The 13,096-nt window shown below is 39.7% G+C and overlaps 1 protein-coding gene across 1 annotated transcript in view; it reads left to right on the forward strand.

Annotated features, from left to right (window-relative positions):
* LOC121371987 (gamma-aminobutyric acid type B receptor subunit 1-like) overlaps positions 1–13,096 on the forward strand; it is a 61,298-nt gene that overhangs the window by 17,221 nt on the left and 30,981 nt on the right. Inside the window, exons 2-4 of the mRNA XM_041498222.1 lie at positions 7,017–7,154; positions 9,527–9,697; positions 10,895–10,996. Coding sequence (XP_041354156.1) covers positions 7,017–7,154; positions 9,527–9,697; positions 10,895–10,996 — 411 coding nt within the window. The remainder of the gene's footprint in view (positions 1–7,016; positions 7,155–9,526; positions 9,698–10,894; positions 10,997–13,096) is intronic.

Raw genomic sequence — 13,096 nt, forward strand, 5'->3', positions numbered from 1 at the left:
AGACATACGAACATGTGTGTGGTAGTTCGACAGACATACGAACATGTGTGTGGTAGTTCGACAGACATACGAACATGTCTGTGGTAGTTCGACAGACATACGAACATGTGTGTGGTAGTTCGACAGACATACGAACATGTGTGTGGTAGTTCGACAGACATACGAACATGTCAGTGGTAGTTCGACAGACATACGAACGTAGTTCGACAGACATACGAACATGTCAGTGGTAGTTCGACAGACATACGAACATGTGTGTGGTAGTTCGACAGACATACGAACATGTGTGTGGTAGTTCGACAGACATACGAACATGTGTGTGGTAGTTCGACAGACATACGGACATGTGTGTGGTAGTTCGACAGACATACGAACATGTGTGTGGTAGTTCGACAGACATACGAGACATGTGTGTGGTAGTTCGACAGACATACGAACATGTGTGTGGTAGTTCGACAGACATACGAACATGTCAGTGGTAGTTCGACAGACATACGAACATGTGTGTGGTAGTTCGACAGACATACGAACATGTGTGTGGTAGTTCGACAGACATACGAACATGTCTGTGGTAGTTCGACAGACATACGAACATGTCTGTGGTAGTTCGACAGACATACGAACATGTCAGTGGTAGTTCGACAGACATACGAACATGTGTGTGGTAGTTCGACAGACATACGAACATGTGTGTGGTAGTTCGACAGACATACGAACATGTCTGTGGTAGTTCGACAGACATACGAACATGTGTGTGGTAGTTCGACAGACATACGAACATGTGTGTGGTAGTTCGACAGACATACGAACATGTGTGTGGTAGTTCGACAGACATACGAACATGTGTGTGGTAGTTCGACAGACATACGAACATGTGTGTGGTAGTTCGACAGACATACGAACATGTGTGTGGTAGTTCGACAGACATACGAACATGTCAGTGGTAGTTCGACAGACATACGAACATGTGTGTGGTAGTTCGACAGACATACGAACATGTGTGTGGTAGTTCGACAGACATACGGACATGTCTGTGGTAGTGGTAGTTCGACAGACATACGAACATGTCAGTGGTAGTTCGACAGACATAGGACACATAGTTCGACAGACATACGAACATGTGTGGTAGTTCGACAGACATACGAACATGTCAGTGGTAGTTCGACAGACATACGAACATGTGTGTGGTAGTTCGACAGAACATACGAACATGTCAGTGGTAGTTCGACAGACATACGGACATGTCAGTGGTAGTTCGACAGACATACGAACATGTGTGTGGTAGTTCGACAGACATACGAACATGTGTGTGGTAGTTCGACAGACATACGAACATGTGTGTGGTAGTTCGACAGACATACGAACATGTGTGTGGTAGTTCGACAGACATACGAACATGTGTGTGGTAGTTCGACAGACATACGAACATGTCAGTGGTAGTTCGACAGACATACGAACATGTGTGTGGTAGTTCGACAGACATACGAACATGTGTGTGGTAGTTCGACAGACATACGAACATGTGTGTGGTAGTTCGACAGACATACGATGTCAGTGGTAGTTCGACAGACATACGGACATGTCAGTGGTAGTTCGACAGACATACGAACATACGACAGACATACGAACATGTCAGTGGTAGTTCGACAGACATACATGTTAGTGGTAGTTCGAAGACATACGAACATGTCAGTGGTAGTTGGTAGACATACGACATGAGTGGTAGTTCGACAGACATACGAACATGTGTGTGGTAGTTCGACAGACATACGAACATGTGTGTGGTAGTTCGACAGACATACGAACATGTCTGTGGTAGTTCGACAGACATACGAACATGTGTGTGGTAGTTCGACAGACATACGAACATGTCTGTGGTAGTTCGACAGACATACGAACATGTCAGTGGTAGTTCGACAGACATACGAACATGTGTGTGGTAGTTCGACAGACATACGAACATGTGTGTGGTAGTTCGACAGACATACGAACATGTGTGTGGTAGTTCGACAGACATACGAACATGTGTGTGGTAGTTCGACAGACATACGAACATGTGTGTGGTAGTTCGACAGACATACGGACATGTGTGTGGTAGTTCGACAGACATACGAACATGTGTGTGGTAGTTCGACAGACATACGAACATGTGTGTGGTAGTTCGACAGACATACGAACATGTGTGTGGTAGTTCGACAGACATACGAACATGTCAGTTGTAGTTCGACAGACATACGGACATGTCAGTGGTAGTTCGACAGACATACGAACATGTGTGTGGTAGTTCGACAGAAATATGAACATGTCAGTGGTAGTTCGACAGACATACTACCATGTGTGTGGTAGTTCGACAGACATACGGACATGTGTGTGGTAGTTCGACAGACATACGAACATGTGTGTGGTAGTTCGACAGACATACGAACATGTGTGTGGTAGTTCGACAGACATACGAACATGTGTGTGGTAGTTCGACAGACATACGAACATGTCAGTGGTAGTTCGACAGACATACGAACATGTGTGTGGTAGTTCGACAGACATACGAACATGTCAGTGGTAGTTCGACAGACATACGAACATGTCAGTGGTAGTTCGACAGACATACGAACATGTGTGTGGTAGTTCGACAGACATACGAACATGTCTGTACCAATACCCCAGCCCATGTATTACCAATGGTTGTTGGATACGGAACATGCGGTGATTGCGTCATTTGGTCTAAAGTTCTAAAGAATAAGTGATACTGATATTCAGTTGCTGCAATATAGCATCGTCCTTGATGTATTGTATCCGCGATCAAGACCGTGTGGACATTTGGCAAAATAGGGGTTGATTCCGTGAATCTCTATCTAGTGTCTAGTCTATAAATAGCCATTTCCGAGTAGATCCTTTACTGGAGATTTCATTCTTGCACCGCCACAAAGAGGACTACCACTACCACACCAGTTTACTAAATCAAAACCAGCACAGAACAGAGCTCATTGGAACAAGTACAGCTGTGATGACATGCACTCATGAATCACTGTCAAAACAGTAATTATATCAGATGTTCAAAAACGGTTGCACCCACCATGAGTAGCCTACTGTCACCACAGCTGTCAGGTCCCTCACTTCATGCAAAATGATAAAACAAGTGTGCAAGAGTTTTACCAAAGAGATGACAAAGTATGCACACGTTCACAGTGGCTAATGATACATCATATATAGTAGGTATAGCCCCCAAAAGTGTCCTATAACAAGGAGTTCCTGGACATTATACACTCGATGGACCAACATCTCTGCCAGAATGATATGGCGTTGTTTGAAATCTGCACACAATGAGCATGCCCTGAGGTATCTTACAAACGGTGATATGTTCACACTAAAAACTGGACGACAAGGTATATTGCTCGACATAAGGGAAAACTGAAGTCATCCATTTTGTCATACAGTTTAGTTTGGAGCCCATTGTCTCTAATCCTAACCCTGAAGCCATTAAAAAAAATTTAAACCCAGTTTTAGAAATATTATTTGTATTCGCCATTCACACGAAACAGAACATGCACGCTAATGTGTTCATCCTTGTAGTACGGTGACGAACAACACTTTCTCCAGAATGGTTTCCTCTCAGAATTCCAAGTCACTGATTTATTTTTTATATAAACAATACAATATATAAATGTGTGTGTGTGTGTGGGGGGTGTGTGTGTGTGTGTGTGTGTGTGTGTGTGTGTACATATATATATATATATATATATATATATATATATATATATATATATATATATATATATATACATAAATACATACATATTAAAGTCATATTAAAGTGTATTTTCCCAATAACAAGGGTGGGTATGGCTAGCCAGTAACTATACAAACAATAAAGTATCAGTCAGAAAAGGGTCAGCAAAATCTCGGAATTAAAGAACACAAAACACATCCCTGCACACATGCACTCAATCCGATTGTAGTAATTAACGTAATGTAAGAACATTAACCCAACCTAGATGTTGTCAGCTTTACCCGTGAAAGGTCTTCCGGTTTGCTTCCTCAATACTATGTGTGTTTAGTGACAGACTAATTCCATCTTGGAATTCTGAGACTTAATTATTATATCTAGCATGATAAAGCGAATGACCATTGATTTAGTCTCTCTCTCTCTCTCTCTCTCTCTCTCTCTCTCTCTCTCTCTCTCTCTCTCTCTCTCTCTCTCTCTCTCTCTCTCTCTCTCTCTCTCTCTCTCTCTCTCTCTCTCTCTCTCTCTCTCTCTCTCTCTCTCTCAACCCCCCTCTCAAAATAACTGCACGCCATGATTAAAGTATGTGAGATTCTTATCTGTTGTCAAGTGAAGGCCACATGAGATCAATCTTCTGATTGGTTGCGATGGGTGTAACGTTTTCCAGACGTGTCTGGCTCTTATGCAAATGTATGCAAATTAGCATCACTCATTCGCATGTTTTGATTATACTGAACATAGAAACCTCACGCTAAAGTCCAAATCAAAATTAAATTGAATCGTTTTTTCTTCTTTTGTTTTTCATTTAGTTTAGTTTTGTTATTGTCTTTATTCATGAAAGTTCCTGTAATGAAACATCACCTTCATTGAATCTGATCATTAAATTAATGATGTTTACAAAAATGTGAACCACTTCTCAAAATGAAATCATCATCTCCTCCCCCTCCCCTACAAAAGACACACACACACACACACACACACACACACACACACACACACACACTTCCCAAAACAAAACAAAAACTAACCCCACATGTATGGTGCCATAGATTCTACTCGAAATATAACATTGTCATCAACATTTATACATTTCTCATTCAAAATCCTCATAAATGCACAATTAATTTGTTAAGTTTATGCTCTGTATGATTACACAATTAACCAATGTACTGGATGTTCCCAAAATGCAGGTGCTTCCTCCCCTGATAATGAAACCATTATACTACCGTTAATTAATAATAAAAATAATAATATATTTTTATTTCAGATCAGAGATCCATAGAACATATATAAACATTACATACAAAACTGATTACATAATATACAGCAGCTTGTGCCAGCGATTTACACATACAGATTTGACGTACACAGTTGTACACCGCAGGTGGGCAAGTAGGTCGTTTGAAGTTGTTTCGATTCTGCTCCTCAGCGAATATGCTGTTGAGCGAAATAAAGCGCCAAAGCCTTTTACTCGATGACTGACAAACATGTTGCTGGCACTGTATGGTCGTCGTTGTCCGATCATTCATTAAAGGTGACCGAAATCACCGTTCGTTGCCTAGTAACAGTGTCACAGAATACTTCCTATTCTACTGGAGCTAGTCCCCCACCAGGGGATGACGTGCAGCTCGGTTCCGACTCGGTGTCACCAGGTAGAACGTGTATCGTTATGGCAATAAATTTCAAATCATGGCTACTTTGTGTCTAACATATGGCTATTTCGACGTTAGTTTTCAATCCAATTGTTGAATCATCCTATAATGTCGAGACACTAAATACAGATTCTATCTACCAAAACTATTTCAATCCTATAATGTCAAGACACTAAATACAGATTCTATCTACCACTATTTAGATAAATTCCCATTCAGCTCTACGTGGTGCAGAGATACGGTTTTGACCGTGCATAACGATATTGTCGTTCAACGCAAAAACATATTTCTAAAACCAACAGAATTATGGTCGGTTGAGCCTTAATAGAACGTATGTCAAGTTTGATCACGTTTTAGCTATGTTGTCCCACGTTTGCACACGTTGTAGAGCCACGTTCTGCCACGTTTCGCAACGTAGCTAAACATGGCGACCAAAACCTGGCACCATGACTGGGCCTTATTGAAGGGACATTCCTGAGTTTGCTGCAGTGTAAGATGTTTCCTACTAATAAAATATTTCTACGATTAAACTTGCATATTAGAAATATGTTCTCGTTTAGAATATCAGTGTCTGTATATTCAATGTCTTTCTGGTCGTCTTAATATTTGTAAAAAGCCCTAATTGGATTTTGTCTTCACATAATTTCGAACGTACGAAAACATCCTTTTTAGGAAATAAAATGAAAATATTAGAACGATCAGAAACACGTTTATTATACAGCCACTAATATTTTATGCAGAAAAATATATTTGATATGTAATTACAATCGTTAAAAAGTCTCTGTTAGTCGATAACATCTTAAAAATTGCAGCAAACTCAGGAATGTCCCTTTAATGTATCAGAGATATTCTATATATAAATTTGGAAACAATATATATGTTTCACAAATCAACAAAACAAAGCTTATTTGCGCTTCAGTGTAAGGCATGATGTTTATATATGAATGAAATACGTATGTTTATATATATATATATATGTTCAAATATATAACACTGATGGAAATAATTAAGAGAATACATGGAAATTAAATTAAATTTGTTTCGCACGGAAAATGCTTTTGTCATTCAGATTTTAGTCTTCCTTATGAATAGCGTCGGTGGGCCCATTGGGCTATTTCTCGTTCCAGCCAATGCACCACGACTGGTATATCAAAGGCTGTGGTATGTACTACCCTGTCTGTGGGATGGTGCATACAAAAGATCCTCTTGAAAAGAGTAGCCCATGAAGTGGCGACATCTGTGTGGTCCTTAACCATATATCTAACGCCATATAACCGAAACTAAAATGTGTTAAGTGCGTCATTAAATAAAACATTTCTTTCTTTCCTTATGAATAGAATGGGCACTTTGTGAATACAATACATTATTTTGAATGAAATACAGTCTTACGTTTTGACCACCAGGGCGACGTTGGGCTGTGCTTCAACCAGATGTCCGTGAGTCTGTGAGTTGTTAATGACTATTGTGTTTTGACCACACCCAGGGCGACGCCGGGCTGTGCGTCAACCGGATATACGTCAGTCTGTGAGTTGTTAATGTCTATTGTGTTTTGACCACACCCAGGGCGACGCCGGGCTGTGCGTCAACCGGATGTACGAGAGTCTGTGAGTTGTTAATGTCTATTGTGTTTTGACCATCACCAGGGCGATGCCGGGCTGTGCGTCAACCGGATGTACGAGAGTCTGTACAGACCGCTAACAAAGATCGCCATCTTCGGCGCGTCCAGGTCGCCCGTCACAGAGGCCACTGCGCGGTCGTCTCACCACTGGAACCTACTCCAGGTACAGGTCATGCCTAGCAGTGTAGTAATAGGAGGCTGTTCATATAGATGTCCAGGACAAATGGGGACTTAATTGTCCACCAGGTTATATATTGGAACAACCCTTCGAGGGGCAGAACACATTACGCACGTTTATAAAATGAGGCTTTCGTTTCTGAGGGACGAAATTAAACTTTATCGTGTATCCCCATGAAATTCCGCCAGATGCATATGGCCTGAGATCACAATTATCTTCCCATTTGGCTGACCAAAATCCAGAAATATATCCGCGCGTGTAGTTTGACTGTGATTATTAAATGACAGGCATTGAAGCGGCAACTGAAGTTGACAACGGAGGGCATGTAGTTAGCAAACGTGCGTAACTTGTTGAATTGAAGACGTTTTATGCGGTAATTTTGTGTAAAACGAGTGTACTCCGGCTAGGTTTAGTGGGTGTGTTTGTTTAAGCCAATATCCTGGGAGAAAGAGCTGGACAACAACAGGGATTGTTCTTTTCAGGGTATGTTGCCCTCAGGCAGGCAAAGGTGCATAAAAATCCATTGGCCTGCTGATATTATTAAAAGCGCTATAGCCACTAACGCTATATAGAAACACATAGGGTAAACAGTTTTAGTCCGTGACCAGATTGGAACAATCCTTTCAGGTGCATGCCAGGCTACGTCCGTTTTAAAACGAGATTTCATTTTTGAGGGCCGAAGATTAACCTTATCATTGATCCCCGTCACATTAATCAGAACGATGCAGAGCACCACTGTCTTACTTAAAACCCTAACCCTAACCCGTCACATTAATCAGAACGATGCAGAGCACCACTCTCTTACTTAAAACCCTAACCCTAACCCGTCACATTAATCAGAATGATGCAGAGCACCACTCTCTTACTTAAAACCCTAACCCTAACCCGTCACTTTAATCAGAACGATGCAAAGCACCACTCTCTTACTTAAAACCCTAACCCTAACCCGTCACATTAATCAGAACGATGCAAAGCACCACTCTCTTACTTAAAAAGAAACCGCGCATCTAATTCAATTACCAATTTCGACATTGTTATTTTATCGTACGCCACTGGACTCAAGTCTGATAGGTATTGAGTTCACACCCCGGTAGCGACTGTCACCCAGAGCGAGATTCAAACCTTCTTCGCTTCAATGGGGATACGTATGGCCATCACAATAACTTCTCTCTATATAACTACTCCTGTCGTGTACAGACAGCCCATATCGAAGAGTAATATGGCCATGACCGTGTGCTTGAACCTTAAGTGGATATATTAACGGAAATTAATTGCAATGATACAAACATATATTATATGAGACTTTCGATTCCCAGTGAGCGCGAGCGCGACAGTCCCCATGCTTTCACTTGGCTTTGGTTTCAAAGAAACGTGCTTCTAATTTCTTTGAATTTCGCCTTTGTAATATTATCGTATTCAGTTCGCAGTGAAGAAACAAATCGATATGTAGGATATAAGTTAATGTCTCACGACACACTTAATCGTGTTAAGAGGTTTGATTATTTAAGGAGTTCAACCCCTCCCCCACCCCCTCCTCGGCATTTACGGAAGGTATTTTTTTTATTCTTAGGGTTGGCAAAAAACGAGTTTGTTTATGCATATAGATCTCAAAAGAAATACATACATGGACACCTGCGGGTAGCCATACTTTAATGTGAACATGTTCGTAGTTATTATAATGAAGCAGCAATACGCGGTTCAGAAGAATTAAAAACATCTTTATTTTCATTTCAACGCATCATCTTTATGTTTGCTTTTGTGACGCAACGTTTATCTAACACCAACAGCCCAGACGTCATTAGAAAGAGATGTAAAGTCATTTCGATTTTCCTCAAAGTAAGCTTCAGATCTCCTTCACATGTCTGATGAAAAACTAAATTAAAAATAAAAACCTTTAAGGTCTCACACTAATTCTGGATTTGTACAATCAAATGTGGCATGCAGTCATTCTGCGATCGATTCCGTTTGAGTTAATGGAAAGCTCACGCCGAATAGCTCACCCGACAACAAGGTAACCCGATTGAGACCGTCAATGTCTAATTACACCACGATACATTACTTCACACTATCACGTCTAAAATATAGCACAACAGTGGAAAGCTCAGCTAGAATATCTCACGTGACAAAACGCTTTAGTGTTTAATTAATTAATGTTTTTATAATGAAGCCAGTACAAATAGACTTAACCATTACGTTATCGAACCGTTGAATAAAAACGAAATCCAAGTTTTTCGCAAAACAATTTTACGCAGGAGCGGAAGGAATAGTAGACGACAGATAAAAGTCTGAACAGTTTCGATGTTCCATAAACCTGCAAAACGGAAAGTATTTACTCTTTTATTTTCCTTTCTTTTCAGATATCTTCCATTTCATCATCACCGGCTCTCTCTGACAAAAACATCTACCCTCGTTTCTTCCGCACCAATAGTCCAGAGCTGTCGTTTAACGCTCCGCGCATGGATTTCATCAAACAGTTCGGCTGGAAGAAGATCGCCACAATGCACGGCTCAGATCACCTGTTCGCCTTGGTGAGATTAACATGTAAAACATTCATACACAATGTAAATAGAAATATTGATTTACAGACAGGCGTTCTATGTCCACCTATCGATATTCATTGTTCACTATTTTCAGCAGCATTAAAACTGTCATTTCAAATACATTTGTATTATTTGATCATTGAGAATAGACAATCCGCAATACATGTTTTACCATCGCCCATCATTCTCCGATATTCTTTGTTAATAGTCAGTAATCAACTACACTTAAAATGCAAATTCTGCCCTTTGACATTCAATAGTAGCGCATTACTCTTGTTTTGTGTTACATAGTATTAACAACACGTGTTTGACATTCAATAGTAGAACATTACTCCTGTTTTGTGTTACATAGTATTAACAACACGTGTTTGACATTCAGTAGTAGAACATTACTCCTGTTTTATGTTACATAGTATTAACAACACGTGTTTTGTGTTACATAGTATTAACAGCACGTGTTTTGTGTTACATAGTATTAACAATAAGTGTTTGACATTCAGTAGTAGAACATTACTCCTGTTTTATGTTACATAGTATTAACAACAAGTGTTTTGTGTTGCATAGTATTAACAACATGTGTTTTGTGTTACATGGTATTAACAACACGTGTTTTGTGTTACACGGTATTAACAACACGTGTTTTGTGTTACATAGTATTAACAACACGTGTTTGACATTCAATAGTAGAACATTACTCCTGTTTTATGTTACATAGTATTAACAACACGTGTTTTATGTTACATAGTATTAACAACACGTGTTTTGTGTTACACGGTATTAACAACACGTGTTTTGTGTTACACGGTATTAACAACACGTGTTTTGTGTTACACGGTATTAACAACACGTGTTTTGTGTTACACGGTATTAACAACACGTGTTTTGTGTTACACGGTATTAACAACACGTGTTTTGTGTTACACGGTATTAACAACACGTGTTTTGTGTTACATGGTATTAACAACACGTGTTTGTTGTATGAAGGACGGAAAGGAATGAAATGGTTTATTTAACGACACGCTCAACACATTTTATTTACGGTATGAAGACAAATAGCGATTACAAACATTGTTTTTAAATGAAAACTGTAGGTGTGTTTATATTAATCAATACTATCGTCTTCGTAATCATCATCATCAACATCATCATCATCATAAATACCATAAGTGTTTCGTTTCTTTGCAGCCAATTGAAAACATGATTGAACTTCTTAGAAGTAACAATATTGAAATAATTCGCTCCGAGATCATCACGAAGAACCCAACGCTACAAGTAGCAAACTTGAAGGTAAACAACATCGTTTGTTGTGTGTCTAAAGGCGACATCACACAATACCAGTGCCTCGTACAGGAATAGCCGATTGCATGGCAACTGGTGAAGTCGTAATGTTGTCTTGTCTTTGGTGAGTTTTTTTTTGCTTTTTCTAAATTCACCAGAGTTCATTTTATTAATATTATTGACCTTTCTACACATATAGAAATACACCTTACAATTTATAATAATAATGCGTAATAATAAATAAAACTTTTGGGGAAATCTTTGAAATAAATACAAGGCCTGAGCACACCGTAAACTAATAAGGATCAGAAAACCAAGCGGCACGAACATAATGGTATCGGCTATTCCTCAAGTAGATCATTCTCCATTGTGTTATAGCTGAGAGTCAGTGTTACTTTATTTTATTTTATATTTGGGGTGGGGTTTTTTTGTTTTTGTTTGGGGGCGGGGGGGGGGGGGGGGTTGTAGTTTTTGTTTTGGTTGTGGGGTGTTTATTTGAGGGTGGGTGAGGAGGTTATGTTTTGTTTATTTGTGGGTGGGTGAGGTTATGTTTTGTTTATTTGAGGGTGGGTGAGGAGGTTATGTTTTGTTTATTTGAGGGTGGGTGAGGAGGTTATGTTTTGTTTATTTGAGGGTGGGTGAGGTTATGTTTTGTTTATTTGAGGGTGGGTGAGGTTATGTTTTGTTTATTTTAGAATGGGTGAGGAGGTTATGTTTTGTTTATTTGAGGGTGGGTGAGGAGGTTATGTTTTGTTTATTTGAGGGTGGGTGAGGAGGTTATGTTTTGTTTATTTGAGGGTGGGTGAGGTTATGTTTTGTTTATTTGAGGGTGGGTGAGGAGGTTATGTTTTGTTTATTTGAGGATGGGTGAGGAGGTTATGTTTTATTTATTTGAGGGTGGGTGAGGAGGTTATGTTTTGTTTATTTGAGGGTGGGTGAGGTTATGTTTTGTTTATTTGAGGGTGGGTGAGGAGGTTATGTTTTGTTTATTTGAGGGTGGGTGAGGAGGTTATGTTTTGTTTATTTGAGGGTGGGTGAGGTTATGTTTTGTTTATTTGAGGGTGGGTGAGGAGGTTATGTTTTGTTTATTTGAGGATGGGTGAGGAGGTTATGTTTTATTTATTTGAGGGTGGGTGAGGAGGTTATGTTTTGTTTATTTGAGGGTGGGTGAGGTTATGTTTTGTTTATTTGAGGGTGGGTGAGGAGGTTATGTTTTGTTTATTTGAGGGTGGGTGAGGAGGTTATGTTTTGTTTATTTGAGGGTGGGTGAGGAGGTTATGTTTTATTTATTTGAGGGTGGGTGAGGAGGTTATGTTTTGCTTATTTGAGGGTGGCTGAGGTTATGTTTTGTTTATTTGAGGGTGGGTGAGGAGGTTATGTTTTATTTATTTGAGGGTGGGTGAGGAGGTTATGTTTTGTTTATTTGAGCGTGGGTGAGGTTATGTTTTGTTTATTTGAGGGTGGGTGAGGAGGTTATGTTTTGTTTATTTGAGGGTGGGTAAGGTTATGTTTAGTTTATTTGAGGGTGGGTGAGGAGGTTATGTTTTGTTTATTTGAGGGTGGGTGAGGAGGTTATGTTTTGTTTATTTGAGGGTGGGTGAGGTTATGTTTTGTTTATTTGAGGGTGGGTGATGTTATGTTTTGTTTATTTGAGGGTGCGTGAGGAGGTTATGTTTTGTTTATTTGAGGGTGGGTGAGGTTAATTTTTGTTTATTTGAGGGTGGTGAGGAGGTTATGTTTTGTTTATTTGAGGGTGGGTGGGGAGGTTATGTTTTGTTTATTTGAGGGTGGGTGAGGTTATGTTTTGTTTATTTGAGGGTGGGTAAGGAGGTTATGTTTTGTTTATTTGAGGGTGGGTGAGGTTATGTTTTGTTTATTTGAGGGTGGGTGAGGAGGTTATGTTTTGTTTATTTGAGGGTGGGTGTGGAGGTTATGTTTTGTTTATTTGAGGGTGGGTGAGGTTATGTTTTATTTATTTGAGGGTGGGTGAGGAGGTTATGTTTTGTTTATTTGAGGGTGGGTGAGGTTATGTTTTGTTTATTTGAGGGTGGGTGATGTTATGTTTTGTTTATTTGAGGGTGCGTGAGGAGGTTATGTTTTGTTTATTTG

This window comes from Gigantopelta aegis, chromosome 4, assembly GCF_016097555.1.
Source record: "Gigantopelta aegis isolate Gae_Host chromosome 4, Gae_host_genome, whole genome shotgun sequence".
Taxonomy (NCBI): Eukaryota; Metazoa; Mollusca; class Gastropoda; order Neomphalida; family Peltospiridae; genus Gigantopelta; species Gigantopelta aegis.